The following is a 22,883-nucleotide window of genomic DNA, read 5'->3' as shown; positions in this document are numbered from 1 at the left end:
TGAGCCGAGATGGCACCACTGCACTCCAGCCAGGGCAACAGAGTGAGACTCCATCTCAATAAAAAAAAAAAGTAAAGTTTTGTACAGCACTGAGCATGAAGGAGCTGTATAGCTGCATATTACTTGTAACATAGGTCACGTTCAGGAACAGAATGTCAGGAGAAGTAAGCAAGTCACAGAAGAATACATGATTAGGATTTCATTTATATAAAAACACAGACAAAACTAAGTAATACACAGTTTACAAATACATTCAAGTGTGGTAAAACCATCCAGAATTCAGGATGCTGTTCCCCCTGGGTGGAAGAGAAGGGCTCTCATTGAGGAAGGACATCCAGGGGGTTTCAACGGTGCTAGTAATGCTCAATTTCTTAGGCCCAGTGGTGAGTTCATAGACATCTGGGTTTTGTAGTTGTTGCTTTAGGTTTTTTTTTTTTTTTTTTAAACCTTGTGTGTACATTTCACACACATTTATAGACACAGGATGAAAATCATCTAGCCATTGCATCATAAATTTCCCCAGCAGTGATAAATGTTCCCTCCTCACATAGACTGGGCTGTTGGAAGATTTTTATTTGTACAGCCAGTTTTCTGAAAGAGGAAAGCAAAATTCTTCATTGGCATTTGCTTGGTATTTTGGTTTACCCTGAGGGCCCATCCCTCTTTTGTTGGACTTCCAGGGATACAGAGCTCAATCAAAGACAACCAAACTGCAGTCCTCCTGGTTTTGGGACAATAATGGGAAACTTCCTCTTATCCTGGGTTTTCAGACTTACAGAATGGAGAAGGAAGGACAGAGTTCATCCACTAAGGACACCAAGGATGGCACAAAGAGTCAGGGAGATCTCCTCAGGAGTTGGCTGCCCTGGCCCCTGTGAACCCCTGCAAAGGTATGGCCCTCAGACCACTGTCTGACAGTCAAGAGTCCAGAGCAGATACCAGAAGGGTTATTGCTTCAAGCACATGAGATCTGAGACCAGAGCACAGGCACTGGGCTACCCAGTAAGTCACTTCACTTATGTCATGTGTGCTCTGAGAATAATGGCAGAGTTACTGCTCATAGAGCCAGGCTAAGGGGCAGCTGCGATCACAGGACAGATCACAGGACAGTACTGAAATCAGATCCTGTTTACTGAGACCTTGCCTTGGCTCATGCCCCATAATGAGCTTTTCCAGCACTGTCTTGTGAATTTGTCTTCCTCTTTTCCATTTTGTTTTGAGGCTTCAGAGTCTAGTGGGAGAGGAAATGCTGGAGATGACCTCGCTCATCCTTTCCCATCTTCCTATTGAGTAAATGGAACGTGCCAGCTTCTCCAATCTGTGCTTTTTTCTGGAAGCTTCAGGATTTTGAGGTTTGTCCAGGAGGCCTTTCAAGTGGCACTGGACTTGTTTCTAAAAAGGTTCACTTCAAAAGTACACATGTAGAGGGATACCCAGGACAGGGAAGGGTGCAGGTACTAACCACTCAGCAGTAGGAGCAGTTTCTACCTCGTGACACCTATGGAGCCCTCTTATCTCTGGAAACAGTAAGTAGAGTCATCTCGTGGCAGGAGTTGGTGGGGTTGTGGTTTTAGGAGAGTGTTGAAGGTCTGGGATGAGCTCTGTGGGCTGATGGAAGGAGTGGGGAGACAGCAGTGAACAGGCTACGGGGCAGCACTGTGGCCTGTTGTGGTTGAGGGAGCAGAGAAGGCACATCTACAGATTCACCACAGCTGGGCTTTGGACAGGGGAGAATTGAAAGAAAAAAAACATGAGAGAACTGAAGGCACCAGCATGGTATAGTGTCTTTGGCATCAGACAAACCTGTGTTCTGTACCTGGCTCCACCACCAAGTAATGCTGTGATTTTGGGGGAAATCTCTCTAAGCTTGAGTTTTCTCATCTGTCCTATGAGAAAAAAATAATACCACCTGTTACAATTGTGAAAACAGAAAACTGTAATGTATGACATGTGTGGTGCTTAGTAAATACTGCGTGAAACCTGTTCCCATTCCTTTCTTTTAACAGAACAAAGATTAAAGGTTAAGTCCTGTCCCAGAGGATCTGCCCTTGATGTGGATGAGAAGAATATCAGAAATTTCTGAGCAATAGGGGAAAATGCGAATACCAATGACTGTGAAGGCTCAGTGACATCAGAGGATGGGGTGTGGGGAGGGAGACAGCTAAAAGGGGGATGGGGTGCTGGAGTCAGAGAGTAGCTGCTGGGCTGGAGATTTCAGAAGTCACGACATTCTGGGTGCAGCTTTACTGCTCTAAGAAGGAGTGGGAGTGTTGGCATTGGAAGGGAAGACTGAGCACATTCAGAGTGATTTGAAATACGGCATGGTCAGGAGGGCAGTAGGTGTGAGCAGTAGAGGGAGGGGCTTGTGTCTCTAGGGGAATGAAAGTAACATGCTGTGGTGTTGGGGAGAATGGCCTGGGAGCAGCATGGAGGAACTTTAGGGTTGGTACAGGATGAGGCTGGGGCATGAGTAGCCTCCTTTTCAGAGGGCCTCAGGAAAACGCAGTGTGCACAGAAAGCCAGGCTACTTGTTGGAGGGTAGAGGTTTCCAGAGCTTGAACCTAGATAGTCGCTGGCTGTGGCTGCCACAGATGGTAAGGTTGGCATGTCCCTCTGACTGGGCATCTGGTTCTTCCATGAGAGGCAGGTGCCAGTTCTTCTTCTTGTACCTAAAAACTGCCTCCTTCTCCCTTCACTTCTCCTGTCCCCTGTGAACACATACTAACTAGGCCCCTCCCTTCCTTCTGAAACCTCACCTCCTCAGGAAGCCCTCAAAGCTTGCAGTCTCCAGATTCCTCACCCAGGATGCGAAGGCAGCCCTCAGACTCCTGGCCTTTGCTATTCTTGTCATTCCAGCCTCCAGAGCTTTGCACTGCTTTTCTGGAGCTACAACTTAAGGAATCAATTTCACTTATTTATCTCTTGGCCTTTGCCTTGGCAGTGAGGTCTTAATGACAATAAACTCAAACCTGTGCCTTGAGCTTTAAGAACTACTTCATCTCCCTCTATATGCGGAAACGTGGAAAGAAAAGCTGTTACAGGAATAGAAGATTCAGCTTGGACCAGCCCCAGAGAGCAGCTTCACCTAGGAGTCTTATGGGTGCTTTGGGTGCTGCTTTTGTGTCTCCAAAGCAAGCCCAGGCCCAGCATTAATCTTTGTCATCTTAGTTGTCCATCTTTTCCATGGTCTGCTCCCTAGGGCCTATACTGAGCTGCTCCATATGACCTTGACCATCCAGGAAACAACAGCTCTCCTTAGACCTGAATCCTTGTTCCGAGGAACCCACATCCATGTCCACCTGCCACCCATCTTGCTTTTGTGAACTACAGAAGAGCAGCCCCCCGGTGTCTGTAGAACTTACTCATTACCTAACTCAAATGTTCTGTTGCTGGGCACAGGGACCTTAAGCTCCCTTCACCAGTCTTCAGCTGAGACCCAAGTGCTCCTTCTCGGGCCCTAAGTGAGGGATGTGGTCTCTTTAGGGCCGAGCCAGCTTCTGGCAAAGCAGAAGAAAGGAAAATCTGTAAACTCAGTAATGGAGCAGATATACCCAAAGTCTTTTTTAGTGTGTTTCCGTGGAAGATACCCATAAGGTAATGTGAATTTTGCTTCTCCCCATTAGCTGATAGTTTATTCACTTGTTTTTCTAATTCTTATGCAAAGACTGCATCTGATGCCTCATTTCCCTCTGAGGCTCTGGGAGGTTACTTTGGCTTCCTCAGAGCACAGGGCTCAGCATACAAATCGCATAACGTAATTGCTGCTGATACTGGCCTCTAGTTACCACACTGCTGTACAAGAGGACATTGGAATCTGACCCCCAGCACCCAGCCCTCCAGCTCTGACCAACTCTCTTTTCCTTCCAGGGAATGTTCATTTCTTCTCTAGTGGCCTTCTGTTTTCTCACTGTCGTCATGGAAGTATCATCATTTCCAAGGATCACATGAATTCCATTTCCTTCTATGATGGGGTAGGTGTTTTACTAGTCAGTGGCTTTTTTGGTCGGAAAGTTGCTCACACTTTTGAGGGGAAAACTAAATAACTCCTTTCTCCCCTCCACTACCACAGGGCAGTATGTCAGGAACCAGCACAGCCACTGAGGCAGGCAGGGAGGGAGGTCGTGGAGAGGCCTGGGCATTCTCAAGACGCTTATGAGCCTCATCAACCTCACTGCTCTGTAAAGGGCTTACCTAGAAAGGGCTTCTGGTCAGAAGGGCCAGCAGCTCCCCATGCCCAATTCATTCACCCTAAAGAGGACTATAAAGCAGGCTGAGAAGGCCTCCAGTGGCCCCTCTTGGGTGGCCTCCAGGTCCAGGGGCTCAAGGCTCACCCACTGAAAAACCAGAAAGGAGCTGCATCCTGTGGTATTGATGAGGCTCCGCATACACATTAGCATGGACAGGATTGTAAGTGAGCCAGAGAGGGAGAGAAATGGCTCACTTTCCCCGTGAGAGTTTAGCCCCTCCTCCCTCACACACCCAGACTTCCTCTCCAGCTCCATAAAAGTTCCACTGTCCTATAACAATCCTCTAAGTGCACCAGTCTGCACCAACACTTCCCCTTCACCTTAAGGGGAAGATGGTAGCGATGGGTTTCCCCTAGCCTTTACCCTGTGGCCAAGGCACAGCTCGTCTCAGTGCAACACCAGAGCAGAGGGCAGGCCCACCACTCTGCCTGGTCTCAGCCTCAAAACCAGTCTGTCTAGGAGCTAGGACAGAGACTATGTGAGGTATTTTGGTCAGATGGCTCAGAAAACGAATTCTGTGAGCAAGTTTTTCTTCCATATAGAGCCTGCAGCCTTAAAGGCTGTTCAGAAATGTAGGCAGACGAATTGGACACATTGGATGGCCCTATTAGATTAAAGCTTTGCTGTTAGATTAAAGAGTCTTCCAATATCAGGGAAGAAAGAATGCATCATGAAAAGCACAGTACTGGGATGATAAGTAGCTAATTTCGACAAAAAATAGACTCTTACCTCTACCAAAAATCAAAATGAACCTCTGAGGGATTAAAATTAAATATATTTAAATTTCACAAATAGAATATAAAAATGAATATTTATTAAACCTCTAGGGGTTAGAAGACTTCTGAAGCTTAGAAACAATACAAGAAATTCTAAAGGAAAAGTTTGTCAAATTTGACCAGTTACTGATTTTTTTTTTTTTTTTTGAGACAGAGTCTCGCTCTGTTGCCCAGGCTGGAGTGCAGTGGTGCGATCTCGACTCACTGCAAGCTCTGCCTCCCTGGTTCACGCCATTCTCCCACGTCAGCCTCCTGAGTAGCTGGGACTACAGGCGCCCGCCACCACGCCCGGCTAATTTTGTTTTTGTATTTTTAGTAGAGACGGGGTTTCACTATGTTAGCCAGGACAGTCTCGATCTCCTGACCTCGTGATCCACTCACCTCGGCCTCCCAAAGTGCTGGGATTACAGGCATGAGCCACCACACCCAGCCGACCAGTTACTGATTTTTTAAAATTTTATGCTGATAATTTAACTTATTAAAGTATACTGTAAATACAACTAACTGTATCCATTTAAAGCTTTGGCAGATGTGTACATTCATGAAACCACCTTTACTATCAAACCAAAATGTTTTCTCATGCCCTTTTTCATCTTTCCCTCCACTCCTGGGTTCAGACAACCACTGATTAGCTTTTGTCACTATATATTAGTTTGCATTTTCTAGAATGTTATATAAATGAACATCATCTATTCTGTAACCTTTGAGTCTGACATTTTCCACTCAACATAGTGATTTTTAGATTCATCCATGTTGTGTATGTAAATAGCTGTGTTCTCTTTATTGCTAAGTAGTATTCCATTGTATGGGTATATCATAAAATTTGTCAGATTAATTAGTAATGCAAAAACCCTTTAAAAAGTATTTTAGGGGATGGGGAGGGGTTGATCGATGAATACAAAGTTAGAAAGGATGAGTAAGTTCTAGTGTTCTGTTGCACAGTAGGGTGCCTGCAGTCAACAATAAGGTGTTCAGATCTCACAATAGCTAGAAGAGAAGATTCTGAATGATAAATGTTTGAGGTGATGGATTTCTCATTCATTACCCTGATGTAATCATTACATAATGTATACATGTATTGAAACAATATATTATACCCCATAAATATGTGCATATTATGTATTAATTAAAAATAAAAAATAATTTTTTATGGCTAGGCACAGTGGCTCATGCCTGTAATCCCAGCACCTTGGGAGACTGGAGCAGGTGGATCACCTGAGGTCAGGAGTTCAAGACCAGCCTGGCCAATATGGTGAAACCCCACCTCTACTATACAAAAATTAACTGGGCGTGGTGGTGCATGCCTGTAATCCCAGCTACTTGGGAGACTGAGGCAGGAGAATTGCATTAACCCAGGAGGTGGAGGTTGCAGTGAGCCAAGATCTCACCACTGCACTCCACCCTGGGCTGCAGAGTGAGAATGTCTCAAAAAAAAAAAAAAAAAAAAAAAAAATATATATATATATATATATATATATATATATAATTTTTAAAAAGTATTTCAAAAGGCAAATTTTTAAAATTGGGAAAAACATTTTTGGTGATTTAGACAAATGAGTTAATTTTTTTTTCTGCAAAGAGTTGTATCTTTATTAACATGAAAACACTGAGTCCCAGTTCAGGGATGTTCAGAGGACATGAGGCTACTTAACAGATAGAAGAAATTACATCATTAACAACCTCCTGCTATCATATGTAACAGTAACTTAGCATTTATTGTTAAATTACACTAATATAGTATTAAAGCATACTAATTTATACTAAGGAATAAATCCTGAGGAACTGTTGGCAGAGGAGAACTGGAATAGCTCATGTCAAGCTGTGTAGGTGGCCCAAGAGGGGAAGAGAGTGCAGTCACTGGAAATGTTTACTGATAGTATATAACATGGCTGATGGTGATGATAAATTAAGTTTTAAAAACAGGATAAGGGGCTGGGCGTGGTGGCTCACGCCTGTAATCCTAGCACTTTGGGAGGCCAAGAAGGGCAGATCACCTGAGGTCAGGAGTTCGAGACCAGCCTGGCCAGCATGGTGAAATGCCGTCTCTACTAAAAATACAGAAATTAGCTGGGCATGGTGCTGTGCACCTGTAGTCCCAGGTACTCAGGAGACTGAGGCAGGAAAATCGCTTGAACCTGGGAGGCGGAGGTTTCAGTGAGCTGAGATTGCGCCATTGCACTCCAGCCTAGGTACCAAGGGCGAAACTCCATCTCAAAAAAAGAAAAAAAAAAAAAAAAAACAGCCAAGCATGATGGTGTATACCTGAAGTCGCAACTATTTGGGAGGCTTAGGTGGGAGGATCACTTGAGCCCAGAAGTTCAAGGTTGCAATGAGCTGTGATTGTACCACTGCACTCCAGCGGGGGAGACAGAGCAAGACCCTGTCTCTGAAAAAAAAAAAAGGAAAACAAAAGTACTAAATGTTAGCTGTAGTTGGGTTTAGGTGATGGGACTTTCTATTAATTTTTTTAAAACTTTCTTCTCTGTTGTATTTTTATAATTTTTTTCAAAATGAGTTGCATTTCTATGCCCTACCAATGAACAATCTGATAAAGATATTAAGAAAACAATTCCAGGGCTGGATGCAGTGGCTCAAGCCTGTAATGCCAGCACTTTGGGAGGCCAAGGCAGGTGGATCACTTGAGTCCAGGACTTTGAGATAACATGGTGAAACTCCGTCTCTACAAAAAATTATTATTATTATTATTATTATTATTATTATTATTATTATTATTTAGATGGAGTCTCGCTCTGTCACCCAGGCTGGAGTGCACCCAGCCTCAAAAACTTTTTAAATTAGTGAGGCATGGTGGCAGGTGCCTATAGTCCCAAGCTACTTGAGAGGTGAAGTGGGAGGATCTCCTGAGCCCAGGAGGCAGAGGTTGCAGTGAGCTGTGATCATGCCACACTGTGCTCTAGCCTGAGCAACAGAGTGAGACCCTGTCTCAAAAAAATAAAACAATTCAATTTACATTAGCATCAAAAAGAGTAAAGTACTAGGGAATAAATTTAACCAAGAAAGTGAGAGACTTGTACACTGAAAACTGAAAAATATTGCAGAAAAATTAAAGACAATCTAAATGAAGGAAAAACATCCATGTTCGTGACTCAGAAGACTTACTATTAAGACAGTACTGCCCAACATGATCTGTAGGTTCAGTGCAGTCCGTATCAAAATCCCAATGGCATTTTTTGCAGATAGGAAAACGCTGCCGGGCGCAGTGGCTCACACTTAACAATTCCAGCACTTTGAGAGGCTGAAGCGGGCAGATCACTTGAGGTCAGGAGTTTGAGACCAACCTGGCCAGCATGGTGAAACCCTGTTTCTACTAATAATACAAAAATTAGGCAAGTGTGGTGGCAAGTATCTATAATCCCAGCTACTCGGAAGGCTGAGGCACAAGAATCACTTTAACCTGGGAGGCAGAGGTTGCAGTGAGCCGAGATTGTGCTACTGCATTCCAGCCTGGGTGAGAGAGTGAAAACTGTGTCTCAAAAAAGAAATAGGAAAACCCATCCTAAAGTTCATGTAGAATTTATAGACTCTCAAGGGACCCTTATTGTTTAAAACAATCTTGCTAAAGAAAATAAAGTTGTAACACATGCATTTTCTTATTTCAAAACTCACTATGAAGCTACAGTGACCTAACAGTTTGCTGCTGGCAAAAGGTCAGGCATATGGACCAGTGGACTAGACCCATGGAGAGCCCAGAAATAAACTTTTGTATCAAATCATTTTTGACAAGGATGCCAGAACCATTCAATGTCAAAAGGACAGTCTTTTTAACTAATGGTGCTGAGAGGCCGGGCGCAGTAGCTCACGCCTGTAATCGCAGCACTTTAGGAGGCCAAGGAGGGCAGATCACTTGAGGTTGGCAGTTCGAGACCAGCCTGGCCAACATGGCAAAACCCCATCTCTACTAAAAATACAAAAATTAGCTGGGTGTGGTGGGTGGATGCCTGTAATCCCAGCTAGTCGGGAGGCTGAAGCATGAGAATTGCTTGAACCCAGGAGGCGGAGGCCAGTCAGCCAAGATGGCACCACTGCACTCCATCCTGGGCACAGGTCCCCTGAGTGGGACCCTGTCTCAAAAACAAACAAACAAAAAAGGTGATGGGAAAACTAGATATCCGTGTGCAAAAGAATGAAGTTTGACCCTTACTTTATACCCTGTACAATAAATTAACTGAAAGTGGATCAAAAACATAAACATTAAGAGCTAAAACAATATGCAATCCCAGCACTTTGGGAGGCCAAGGCGGGCGGATTATGAGGTCGGGAGTTCGAGACCAGCCTGGCCAACATAGTGAAACCCCGTCTCTACTGAAAATATAAGCATTAGCCGGGCATGGTGGCACGGACCTGTAGTCCCAGCTACTCGGGAGGCTGAAGCAGGAGAATCGCTTGAACCCAGGAGGCGGGGGTTGCAGCGAGCCGAGATCACGCTTTTGCACTCCAGCCTGGACGACAGAGTGAGACTCCATCTCAAAAAAAAAAAAAAAAAAAAAAAGAGCTAAAACAATAAAACTCTTTGAAGAAAATACAGGAGAAAATCTTTATGATACTGGATTTGGCAATGATTTCTTGAATGTGATACCAAAAGCACGGACAGCAAATGAAAAAATATGTAAATTGGACTCCATCAACATTTAAAACTTCTGTGTGTTAAAGGACATTATCCAGAGAGTGAAAAGACAGTCCTCAGAATGGAAGAAAATATTCACAAATCATATATCTGATAAGGAATTAATATCCTAGAATGAATTTTGAGATGACATTTTCAGTTTAGGGGAAAAAAATCCAGATTAGGGGTGGTGGCTCACCCCTGTAATCCCAACACTTGGGGAGGCCAAGTTGGGAGGATCACTTGAGACCAGGAGTTTGAGACCAGCCTGGGCAACAGAGAGAGCCCCTGTCTCTACAGAAAGTTTTAAAAAATTAGCCAGGCATAGTGGCATGTGTCTGTAGTCTCAGCTACTTGAAGGGCTGAGGTAGAAGGATCACTTGATGGCTGCAGTGAGCCATCACACTCTAGCCTGGGTGACAGAGCAAGACCCTGTCTCAAAAAAAAAAAAATCCTTTTATTTCCTATATCTCCTATAAGTAAAGCACATCTATACTGAACCCCCGTGAACTACATAATGTGACAATAATTGTACTGAAATTGATCCTGTGTGTTCTGGCAGTAGTTGTGAGTGCTGTAATTGTGCAGATGCTCTTCTTGCTGATGCTCCCTCCTTTTCGCTTTAGGATTCCACCAGTACTGTTGCTGCTCTTCTCATAGACTTCAAAAGCTCATTGCTTCCTCACCTCCCAGTTCATTTCCATGGATCAAGCAATTTTCTGATGATTGCCCTTTTCCCCAAATCGAAGATATACCAAGCATTTTACTCAGAGGTAATATCAGTCATTATTCAGCAAAACTACTACTACTTGTTTTTCCCCCTAGCAATTTAAATGGTAAGGCATCATTTTGGGGCTAACAGTGAAGTGATGAGAGGGAGAGTTAGGAGGGCTGGATGGTGTGGGGTGACTGCTTCTAATCCCTTCAAGTTCTGGAGTGGTGCTGTTGGCAATGAGAGGTGAGAGCTGGAAGAAACTGAACAAGAGGGTTTTTAGCCTTTAAGAAAAATCTGCTTTGTCCTTTAAATCCTAATTAGAGTTATCTCTTATTTAGCTACTTTATTGAATTGTTGGGCCCTACCTACTGAATTAGTGTTCTCTTTGCCACCCTATACTCTCCTTCCCCATGGGCCAGTCCCTGCCCTTGCGAATGGTACCACCTGGCAGGCTGCACTTTATAGGTGCTCAGCACAGATGGCATAGATGAGGGAGTTTACGAGAATGAAACGACCCACTTAGAGACGAAGCAATAGCCAAAGCCAAACTGATGGCCAGCCTCATGACTAGTGGGAATTCTTGGAAAGGTGTGATTACAGCAGCTTGTGAGGGGACAGTGTTCCTCCCTCAGGTCAGATTCGCAGACCATAGAGGATGCAAGAGTTGACCTTGGCTATAGTATAGCTTCTCAGCCCAGTCTGTGTCTTCCACCTTTGCTGGACCTTTTTACCTCCTTGTGCTTGTCCTTTCAATCTGGGAAAGTAAAGATGGCTCTTTAGGTTCTCTTCAGCCATCCCTCTGCTTCTTGGCAGGAGTTGCTTGAACCACTCCTTTCTGTCTCCCTAGAGGAGAACATGCGTCTGCTGCGAGGACAGTGTTACCCGACCCCTTTCTCCTTACTTCCTGACCTCTCAAGGAGCAGAATCCCTGGGGGAGTAACCCAGAAAGACATTCTGGTTTTTAAAAATACAGAACAAAATTGCTTCAGGCCTCTATTTTTGAAGCAAACTTGTTTGTTATAGTCATTTTCTCTGCAGTGACTGTCTAGATTTTCAACAACCATCAAATCCCCATGTGGGTTCCATATCCTGTTGTTGGGTTTAAAGTGTTCTTTGCTCAAATTCTGTTTTGTTTAGGTCTTCTCCCTCTGGAAACAGCAGGATAACTCAGGGATCTCTTTAAAAGTGATCCAGGAAGATGGATTATCTGTGGAACAAAAGAGATTGTAAGTGGCTGCTTCAGTATTTGTGCTTGCTTCCCTAGGCTTTGTGGGTGTGCTCTCTCTGCAGGATGCCTCGCATTATGTAACACAGGGGTCTTGGCTTCTGAAAGGGTCAACACAGACATTTCAATGCTGCCAACTTGCAGGTAGCCGGTGCCCTTGGGGGAATAGAAGGCAAGAGAGGGCCATGTGCAGTGCCTCACACTTGTAATCCCAACACTTTGGGAAGCTGAGGCAGGAGGATGAATTGAGCACAAGAATTAGAGACTAGCCTGCCTGGGCAACATAGTGAGACCCCGTCCCTACAAAAAATAAAAAATTAGCTGGGTATGGTGGCACATGCCTGTAGTCTCAGCTAGTCAGGAGGCCGGGGTGGAAGGGTTACTTGAGCCCAGGAATTCAAGGTTGCAGTGAGCCATGACCATGCCATTGCACTTCAGCCTGAGTGATGAAACAAGACCCTTTCTCAAAAAAAAAAAACGAAAAATGTCCCCACTGCCAGGAGCCAGTGTGGCTGTGAGGGGCCGCGTCTCACAGCCCTGACCCGGGCCAGGCATGGTGTTGGGCACCGGGCCCGTCTCACCTGTCTTGGGGGGCGCCCAGTGTCTTACTCTGTCACCCCGGGTAGAGTGCAGTGGTGCGGTCCTGGCTCACTGCAGCCTTGACCTCCTAGGCTCAGGTTATCCTCCCACTTAGCAGGTGGGACTACAGAGGTTGCAGAACTTGAAGCTAATTTACCTTGTACATGTAAAGTGCATTTTCCTGATCCAAACAAGCTTCACTGTTCTCAGCTAATAGTAACTCCAGATGAGGGTTACTACCAGGGTGGAAAATTTCAGTTTGAAACCGAAGTTCCCGACGTGTACAACATGGTGCCTCCCAAAGTGAGATGCCTGACCAAGATCTGGCACCCCAACATCACAGAGACAGGGGAAATATGTCTGAGTTTACTGAGAGAACATTCAATTGACGGCACTGGCTGGGCTCCCATGAGAACATTAAAGGATGTCGTTTGGGAATTAAACTCTTTGTTTACTGATCTTTTGAATTTTGATGATCCACTGAGTATTGAAGCTGCAGAACATCATTTGCAGGACAAGGAGGACTTCCAGAATAAAGTGGACAACTACATCAAGCGTTATGCCAGATAATAAAAGGGGACGATTGCAGGCCCATGGACTGTGTTACAGTTTGTCTCTAATGTGAAACAGCAAGAGGTAGCCCCGCCTCCCATCCTCACGCTCCCTCTCAGTCCCCTGGATTGCCCCAGTCCTGTGACCATGTTGCCCTGAAGAAGACCATCTTCGTGACTGCTCATTGTAGATGGGGAATTCAACATAAATACAGCAAGAAAATGTGTTTGGGCTTCTTTAAAAAAAAAAAAAAAAAAGGTCAGGCGCAGTGGTTCACGCCTGTAATCCCAGCACTTTGGGAGGCCGAGGTGGTGGATCACCTGAGGTCAGGAGTTCAAGACCAGCCTGGCCAACAAGGTGAAACCTCATCTCTTCTAAAAATAACAAAAACTATCCGGGCATGGTGATATGCGCCTGTAATCCCAGCTACTCGGGAGGCTGGAGGCTGAGGCTGGAGAATCTCTGGAACCTGGGAGGCAGAGGTTGCAATGAGCCGAGATCGTGCCACTGCATTCCAGCCTGGGTGACAGAGCCAGACTCTGTCTCAAAAAAAGAAAAAAAAAGTGGGGGTTGGGTGCGGTGGCTCATGCCTGTAATCCCAGCACTTTGGGAGGCCGAGGTGGGCGGATCATGAGGTCAGGAGATCGGGACCATCCTGGCTAACACAGTGAAACCCCGTCTCTACTAAAAATACAAACACAAAATTAGTTGGGCGTGGTGGCAGGCACCTGTAGTCCCAGCTACTTGGGAGGCTGAGGCAGGAGAATGGCGTGAACCCGGGAGGCGGAGCTTGCAGTGAGCCGAGATCGCACCACTGCACTCCAGCCTGGGCGACAGAGCAAGACTCCATCTCAAAAAAAAAAAAAAAAAGGGAGAGGTGAAACCACCGAGAATCAGAAACTCATGGTATTATCAAGGGATTTCAGGCCAACCTTTCTATGTGGACGTACCCGTCATCATGCACTAACACCTCATTTTGTTTAAGTCTGAGATGTGTGTTTTGGAAGAGTTGACTCTGTCACTGGACTCTGGCTTGAAAGCATCAGGCCCAGTTGTGTAAAGTGTATATGCTGAAGGAAGATGGACTTCTAATCTGTGAGCTTTTGTTATTCCAGGCACTCCAGTGCACAGAAGCTCTTCAGTGCCCTGAGCCAGCCTGCTGGGGAGAAACGGAGTTCCCTAAAGTTACTCTCAGCCAAACTCCCAGAGCTGGACTGGTAAGCTCTGGTTCTGTTTATAGATGTTTAATATTCTGGCTTTTGAAATGTCGGAAACCTCAGTGTTGGTCCTTTTAAGCTCCTTTTTCTTGTAGTTTCTTAGAGATCACTGTAAAATGTCGCAGTAACACACTGTACACAATTTTATTCTCTAGAGAGAATCTCTCCAAGGTTTATTTTTCAGCAATTAAGTAAAAACTTTTTCATGTGAGTAGGCACCTTCAGGACAGGCTAGGATGGTAACATAATAGCATTGTCTTTGTGTTTTTAGGTTTCTCCAGCATTTCGCCATCAGCAGCATTAGCCAGGAGCCTGTGATGCGGACCCATCTTCCTGTGCTGCTGCAGCAAGCCGAAATCAACACTACTCACAGAATAGAAAGTGACAAGGTAGAGGAGCTCACCAGATATGCTGGGAATTCACAGGAAGATGATCTTGAGAGCCTGCCCCTGAATCTTTTGTGTCAGTTAACAAAAAGAACTTAGATGGAGTCCCTGTTACAGGACTCTCCACTTCCTTGGATCCTGAAATGTGATGATACACATGTAACCTGCTGTATACAATGACTGTGTCAGGTGTCTACATTAACCCCAGCCAAGCTTCATGACAGTGACAAAACCCTAGCATCTTGCCGTGCCCTTCCCTGGCCTCTCAAGAACATTTAAACTCCTACTCAGTGCTTTCATGCCATCAGCTCTTCCTGATTGTGACAGGAACTTACCTGGCAGTGGTTGACACATTGCACTTAATACAGGGAAGGGCACCCATGTTATTCAGGCCTTGCCGGAATCAGCAGGGTAAAGTGATACTTTATAAACACTATCTTCCCCAGAGTGGATTTTTTTTTTTTTTTTTTTGTCACCCAGGCTGGAGTGCACTGGCGTGATCTCGGCTCACTGCAACCTCCGCCCCCTGGGCTCAAGTGATTGTCCCGCCTCAGCCTCCTGAGTAGCTGGGATTACAGGCATGCACCACCACGCCTGGCTAATTTTTGTATTTTTAGTAGAGACAGGGTTTCACCATGTTGACCAGGCTGGTCTCGAACTCCTGACCTCAGGTGATCCGCCCACCCCGGCCTCCCAAAGTGCTGGGATTACAGGTGTGAGCCACTGTGCCCAGCCCCCAGAGTGGATTTTAATCTGCTCTTGCCTCACACTTCCGTCTTCTTGACCCCCTCCCACCATTCCTTCAGAACCATAAGTCTCTTTTTTTTTTTTTTTTTTTTTTTTTCGAGACAGAGTCTCGCTCTGTTGCCCAGGCTAGAGTGCAGTGGTGTGATCTTGGCTCACTGCAACATCCACCTCCCAGGTTCAAGGGATTCTCCTGCCTCAGCATCCCGAGTAGCTGGGATTACAGGCATGCGCCCCCACGCCCGGCTTATTTTTTGTATTTTTAGTAGAGACGGGGTTTCACCGTGTTAGCCAGGATGGTCTTTTTTTTTTGAGTCTTGCTCTGTCGCCTAGGCTGAAGTGCAATGGCACAATCTTGGCTCACTGCAATCTCCGCCTCCTGGATTTAAGCAATTCTCCTGCATCAGCTTCTCAAGCAGCTGGAATTTCAGGTACCTGCCACCACGCCCTGTTAATTTTTTGTATTTTTAATAGAGATGTGGTTTCACCATGTTGGCCAGGATGGTCTCAAGCTCCTGACCTGGTTCAAACTCCTGACCTCAGGTTATCCACCTGCCTGAGCCTCCCAAAGTGCTGGGATTACAGGCGTGAGCCACCATGCCTGGCTTTTTTTTTTTCTTTCTTTTTTGAAATGGAGTCTCGCTCTGTTGCCCAGGCTAGGGTGCAGGGGCCCGATCTCGTCTCACTGCAACCTCTGCCTCCCAGGTTCAAGTGATTCTCCAGCCTCAGCCTCCTGAGTAGCTGGGATTACAGGCATGTGCCACCAAGCCCAGCTAATTTTTGTATTTTTAGTAAAGGCAGAGTTTCACCATGTTGCCAGGCTGGTCTTGATCTCCTGACTTCGAGTGATCCGCCCGCCTCGGCCTCCCAAAGTGCTGGGTTTACAGACATGAGCCACCGCGCCCAGCCCAGAACCATAAGTCTTAATAGGCTCAAAGAGGATATTTATTTCCATGCAAGTCTAGAAGATACTCAGCTGCAAAAGGAAATAAAAGCACTAAGCAATGAGAAATGTCATTTTTTCCCTTAGGCAAGAGTGTAAAGCATCTGTTTGTAAAGCATACCTACTTGTTGTATTTTATTAAAAGGTGCTCGCCCGGGCGGCATGGCTCATGCCTGTAATCCCAGCACTTTGGGAGGTCGAGGTAGGTGGATCACCTGAGGTCAGGAGTTCGAGACCAGCCTGACCAACAAGGTGAAACCGCGCCTCTACTAAAAATACAAAAATTAGCCAGGCATTGGTGGCAGGTGCCTGTAGTCCCAGCTACTCGGGAGGCTGAGACAGGAGAATTGCGTGAACCCGGGAGGCGGAGGTTGTAGTAAGCCAAGATCGCACCACTGTACTCCAGCCTGGGCAATGGAGCGAGACTCCATCTCAAAAAAAAAAAAAAAGGTGCTCTTGGATTGGCCTTAAAGTAAAAACATGTCTGGCTGTATGTACATGTGCTGCGATTTGAGGGGCTGAGACCTGGGCACCGAGAAATAGGAACGAAGACAGGGAAGGCTGGATAGGAGGAGGATAAACATGGAGTACTGCCTGAGGGGTAGAAAGGGGTATGGTGTAGAGGCCCTGGTCAGAGGGAACAAGAGACAGCTTCTGGGTCCTACAAAAGAAGAGGGATTTACGGCCGTCTTCTCTGTGCTGATGTGGGCAGCTCAAGTGATGAGTGCTTCCAGGCTTAGCTTTAGCATAAGTTATTTGTGACTGGGCCTGTCCCAGTAAGTCTTGTGTATTGTGAAATAAAACTTAACAGGCTGGGCTGGTGGCTCACGCCTGTAATCCCAGCACTTTGGGAAGCCGAGGCAGGTGGATCACGAGGTCAAGAGATTGAGACCATCCTGGCCAACATGGTGAAACCCCGTCTCTACTAAAAATACAAAAAATTAGCCAAGCATGGTGGTGGGCACCTGTAGTCCCAGCTACTCGGGAGGCTGAGGCAGGAGAATCACTTGAACCTGGGAGGTGGAGGTTGCAGTGAGCCGAGATTGCACCATTGCACTCCAGCCTGGCGACGGAGCGAGACTCCGTCTCAAAAAAAAAAAAACAAACAAAAAAACTTACAGAGGCACTTGCCATGCCAAGTCATTTACATAGACCTCCCTCGGTGATTGCAGGGTTCCTGTCCTCACCTGCCTGATGCCTCCTTTTTCAGTGAATTTATTAAGTTGCTTTGGAATATCTACCCGAAAGGGGACCTATTTTCCTGTGGGTGTATAATAAGGTTAGGACAGTTCAGCCTGGCCCCTCTTCTCTTCCAGAATCACAAGTGCTTCACACGCACAGTGAGTAAGACTTAGCCCTGGTCGGCCAGGTGCAGTGGCTCACGCCTGTAATTCCAGCACTTTGGGAGGCCAAGGCGGGTGGATCACCCAAGGTCAGGAGTTCGAGACCAGCCTGGCCAACATGGTGAAACCCCGTGTCTACTAAAAATGAAAAAATTAGCTGGATATGGTGGCACGTGCCTGTAATCCCAGCTACTTGGGAGGCTGAGGCAGGAGAATCTCTTGAACCCAGGAGGCGGAGGTTGTAGTGAGCTGAGATCACACCACAGCACTTCAGCCTGGGCGACAGAGTGAGACTCCATCTCAAAAAAAAGACTTAGCCCTGACCGTGTGACTTGGAGGGCACAGGCAACCAGGCAGAAGCATCCCCAGCACCACTCTCCTGTCTTCTGCCCTAGTTTACTACACCAGTGTAGCCTGGGGCATTTTTGTCCCAGACCTCCTTTCTGCCCAGTGTTTTCCTAAGAAATAGTTACTACTGGGAAAAAAAGTCATAATATCCCTGAATGCCTGCTTTACAGAAGAGATCTGTGGTCTCAAGCAGGTAGGTCCTTTAATGCATTGTATTTTAACTAATCTATTCACAATCTGCTCTAATTAGTGTTACTACTCTAGTAAAAATTAAACTAGTAACACTACATTTTATATGGTATTTGCTACATGGCAAGCACTGTTCTAAACACTTTGCTTATGTTAACCCAGTTAATCCTCACACCCACTTTACAATATAGGTTCTGTCATTGGCCTAAGGTCACAGAGTTAGTGAGAGGTCATACTGAGGTTCACACCCACAATGCTTGGCACCAGAAGTCAGTTCTCTTAACCTCTTCTTACATAATGCAATGCAGTTGAATTGCAAACCCATGACTTTTTCTTCATGTAGGTAATTATCAGCATTGTAACCGGCCTCCCAGGCTGTCACGCTAGCGAGCTCTGTGCTTTTCTGGTCACTCTGCATAAGGAATGTGGCAGGTTAGTATGGCTGCTGCCTTTGCTTTGGGGAAAGGGATTCTAACTTGGGCCTGCCTAGGCACTGGAAAACCTTAGACATGTACTGGCCTTGGTGGGACTGGTATCAGCATGGTAGTCAGCCATTCATTTAATATGCTCTTCTGAGCACTTCCTGTATGGCAGGCACCGTTCTGAGTATGAGCGAATACATCGATGAACATACAGACACGAAAATCTCTGCACTTATGGAGCTTACATTCTAGTTTGGTAAGACAAACAGATAAGGAAAAGTATATTAACTAGTGAAAAGTTCTATGGAGAAAATAAAGCAGAGAAGGGGCCAGGTGCAGTGTCTCACACCTGTAATCCCAGCACTTTGGGAGGCAAAAGTGGGTAGATCACCTGAGACCAGGAATTTGAGACCAGCCTTGACAACATGGCAAAACCTACAAAAATACAAAAATTAGCCGAACGTGGTGGCATGCACCTATAGTCCCAGCTACTCGGGAGGCTGAGGTGGGAGGATCACTTGAACCTAGGAGGGCGAGGCTGCAGTGAGCTGAGATTGCGCCACTGCATCCCAGCCTGGGCAACAGAGTGAGACCCTGATTAAAAAAACAAAACAAAAAAACAGAAAATAAAGCAGGGAAGGTTATAGGAAGTGCAGGGCTGGGAGTGGGGTTTCAGTTTTCTGTTTTGTTTTTAGAGATGGGGTCTCTCTGTGTCACCCAAACTCGCGTACAGTGGCACGATCATAGTTCACCTGTAACCTCAAACTCCTGGGTTCAAATTATCCCCCCACCTGACCCTCCCAAGTAGGCAGGACTACAGGTGTGCACCATCACACCTAATTTTTTAAATTATACTTTAAGTTTTAGAGTACATGTGCACAACGTGCAGGTTTGTTACACATGTATACATATGCCATGTTGGTGTGCTGCACTAATTTTTTAAAAAGTTTTTAGAGGTGGGGTTTTGCTGTGTTGTCCAGGCTGGTCTCAAACTCCTGAGCTCAAGTGATCCTCCCACCTCATTCTACAAAGTAGCTGAGATACAGGCACACGCTACTGTGCACCCAGCTTAGATTCCAATTTTAAATTGGATGGTCTGGGAAAACTTCACTAAGGAGGTGATATTTGAGCAGAGACTTTAAGGAATAAACCATGTAGCTATCTAGGGGAGAGCAGTGTAGCAGCAGGTCAAGCAAATGCAGAGGGCTGGGAGTGCATCTGGTCAGCAGGGAAATTCAGGGTCATGATGGTTATAAAACTTAGGCCTGGTGGATGTCATGATCCTCCCATGAGCACAAGGAGACTGCCTGAGTTCAGATGCAGCTGGAACAGGTTGGCCTAGGTGAAATCAGGAAAATCATTCATCCTTCACTTCCACCTGGCTGTCAGATTACTAAACAACCCTTGCGGATTGAACCAGGCGTTTAATATCCAGTCAGTCTACCCCAAGGTAAGGCATCCTGCAGGAGGCCGTAAAGAAATTTGGAAGCCTGAAATTGCATAGAGAGTCGGCAGTTTAGGATGGGATATTGTGGAGAATGGGGAGGCAAATTACAGAGCGATGCTTGGGAAATACAGGACCTCATTTATTGAGTACTAAATGTCTAACCAGTTCCTCGTGTCTAGTGTTTTTGTTCTATAAAGATTCTGAATTATTCACCCTGCCCATTTATTTTTATTTTTGAGATGGAGTTTCACTCTTGTTGCCCAGGCTGGAGTGCAGTGGTGCGATCTCAGCTCACTGCAACCTCTGCCTCCCGGGGTCAAGCGATTCTCCTGCCTCAGCCCCCCAAGTAGCTGGGATTACAGGCATGCGCCACCAAGCCCTACTGATTTTGTATTTTTAGTAGAGATGGAATTTCTCTATGTTGGTCAGGCTGGTCTTGAACCTCCCGACTTCAGGTGATCCGCCCGCCTCGGCCTCCCAAAGTGCTGGGATTACAGGCGTGAGCCACAATGCCCGGCCAACCCTGCCCATTTCTGATTCTTAGCAAGAGACTAACTGAAGCCATCTTTTGCATGGTCCTTCAGAAAGTGACTGCCTGGTCAGAAGGAGTCTTTCTTACCTCTGATGTCTGTTGGTCAAGTGCTTACCTGACCATTTTCCCTATGGCAAGGGGTTTCCTATCAAAAGCCCCAGTGACAGTGGTTTCAGGATACTGGGCTTCCAACCCATCCAGTGCCCTCTGCCTTTTTTCTGTGAGGCCAAGATGGCTTTCTCCTGAATGGATTCACTGGGCAGAATGGCTTTAGGACTCATGGTCACATTTGAATCCATGGCTGAACCTATGGAGCTAGGCCATCAGGTGGCCCCCATGCTGAGGTTACCTTTTACCTTTCCAGATGGATGGTGTATCGCCAAATCATGGACAGCTCTGAATGTTTTCATGCTGCACACTTCCAGAGATACCTTTCCAGTGCCGTAGAGGCCCAGCAGAACCGCTCAGCGCGCCAGTCAGCCTACATCCGCAAGAAGACCAGACTGCTGGTGGTGTTACAAGGGTGAGCATTGGAAGTCTCCTGGAAACAGTCGAATCAGGGTGATGACCTTGCCATTACTCTTATTTTATGTGTAACAAACCTGGAGCACAGAACAGACTCTACATGCATGAGCAGTGTCTGCGCTACAGAGAAGCCTTAAGCGAGCAATGACCCTATTGCCATCCTATGGCCTATAGGCTAGTATAGCTTGCACACAAGTTTTAAGTTTGGATTTAACATCATCATATCCCCACAAGGTGGGGAATTAGGGAACCTGGCAAGATTCATTGGGAATTTTTGCAGCAGTAGTGGTCCCTAAGTCTTCATTCATCATCTAAATAAGGGAGCTTCATCTGTTTCAGTCCTCCCTCTTGTGGAATTGCAGAGATGACCCTCATACTCTGCAGTCTCCAGCTTCACCATGCCCTGGATTGTGGCCCAGGAGAGTTTCCTGGGACCTTCAGTGAGGAGTGGGAATATTCATATTGGGTAAGAAGCTCCCCTTTCATGGCTGTGTGCAGAACTATGATTATAGGCTGACTAGCTCATGAAGTCTCTGTAAGCATGATTATTTTGAGTGTGCAACACGGGAGGGCAGGTTTGACAGAGCTTGTACCACTGCTCCAGGGGACCCTGGCTGAAAGGAGTTTCTTTTGACCTGTTCTAAGGCCTTTCAGGGAGGAGCCCCTCACAGACCCATCACCACTCCAGGCCCAGAGGGGAATGCGCAGTCAGGAAAACAGGAGCCATGCTTTTCACTAATGTTGTTATGGTTGGTGGTAATAAAGAAGCTTTTGGTAGTTCTTACAAAGTGCTTTTGTGCTATGTTAGTGTTTGCAATTGGCTAGTTGTTTCCAGTAAAGAATGGGTCCCAATCCAAAGCCCCTTTGGTGTCCTGGCTGTGATGATGGGAATTGGAGCAAAGCTGGGAGAGTGGTACTGAGGAAGGAGGCAGGTGGGACGGTGTACCCCAGCAGGCCATCTTTCCCTTTCGAGCCTTGTTCTCATACCTTGCCTCCAGCTTACCTTCTGTCAGCCCTTTTGTCCTACTTGTGGGCAAGGTCCTAGAAACCAGAGGAAGAGTCTGGGCTTGAAACCACTTGTTTTCTTCTGGTTTTCCATTGTTTCTACTGGTCAAAGGAATGGGTTGGCCCACCTCCTTTACCTCCTGCCCCCACCAGTTGAGAGTCACTGAGGGTGTGGACCTGGAGGTGAATTCAGCAGCTTGACAATGTGCAGTTGAGGTCATTTCCATCTTCCATCACTTCGGAGAGCATCACTGATTTTTTGTCTCTGACTTTACAATTCTGCAAAAGTGTCAGCTTTTCTAGCTGCTTCTGGACTACAGTGACAGTGTGACCAGCCCACTCTTATACTGCAAACCCAGCCTTTGTCCCATCACAGCCCCAGGATATGGGGACCTCTAGTCAATTTCCTGGAGGACTCCAGTCAGAATACTAGCTAAATGCTGTGGCTCTTCACTAAGACGCTGTTCTTACCAGCTGGGCCCATGTAGCACCCTCCTTTATAGCATGTCCATCATCTTGGGGCTGGGCCTTCATGCCCATTATTTAGGTTGTTGGTGATGGGAGATCCCAGATGCTTCTCATATTAAGAATTGTATTCCTTGAATATGGCTTTATTTTCTTTTTTTCTTTTTCTTTTTTTTTTTTGAAACGGAGTCTTGCTCTGTTGCCCAGGCTGGAGTGCAGTGGTGCAATCTCAGCTCACTGCAACCTCCACCTCCCGAGTTCAAGCAATACTCCCACTTCAGCCTCCCACGTAGCTGGGATTACAGGCACACGCCACCACACCCGAGTAATTTTTGTATTTTTTAGTAGAGATCAGATTTCACTATGTTGGCCAGACTGGTCTCGAACTCCTGACCTCAGGTGATCCGCCCACCTCAGCCTCCCAAAGTGCTGCAATTACAGGCATGAGCCACTGCTCCTGGCCTTTTTTTTTTTTTTTTTTAATGAGAAGGAGTCTCACTCTGTTGTCCAGGCTGGAGTGCAGTGGTGCAATCTCGGCTCACTGCAACCTCCGCCTCCTGGGTTCAAGCAATTCTCGTGCCTCAGCCTCCCAAGTAGCT

At 46.2% G+C, this 22,883-nt stretch overlaps 1 protein-coding gene and 1 pseudogene across 6 annotated transcripts in view; both read left to right on the top strand.

Annotated features, from left to right (window-relative positions):
* DNAAF9 (dynein axonemal assembly factor 9) overlaps positions 1-22,883 on the top strand; it is a 160,381-nt gene that overhangs the window by 99,253 nt on the left and 38,245 nt on the right. For all 6 annotated transcript variants that reach the window (XR_010154295.1, XM_016937355.4, XM_063803213.1 and 3 more), the window contains 7 exons: positions 3,868-3,971; positions 10,274-10,420; positions 11,500-11,588; positions 13,834-13,935; positions 14,207-14,324; positions 18,232-18,320; positions 20,654-20,812. Coding sequence is in view for 5 of the 6 variants with exons in the window: in XM_016937355.4 (XP_016792844.2) it covers positions 3,868-3,971; positions 10,274-10,420; positions 11,500-11,588; positions 13,834-13,935; positions 14,207-14,324; positions 18,232-18,320; positions 20,654-20,812 (808 nt within the window). In the remaining variant the exon portion in view is untranslated. The remainder of the gene's footprint in view (positions 1-3,867; positions 3,972-10,273; positions 10,421-11,499; positions 11,589-13,833; positions 13,936-14,206; positions 14,325-18,231; positions 18,321-20,653; positions 20,813-22,883) is intronic.
* On the top strand, positions 12,257-12,882 carry LOC134809180 (NEDD8-conjugating enzyme UBE2F-like; annotated as a pseudogene).

The sequence above is a fragment of the Pan troglodytes genome, chromosome 21 (assembly GCF_028858775.2).
Source record: "Pan troglodytes isolate AG18354 chromosome 21, NHGRI_mPanTro3-v2.0_pri, whole genome shotgun sequence".
Classification (NCBI taxonomy): domain Eukaryota; kingdom Metazoa; phylum Chordata; class Mammalia; order Primates; family Hominidae; genus Pan; species Pan troglodytes.
This window is presented reverse-complemented; position numbering and strand designations above follow the sequence as displayed.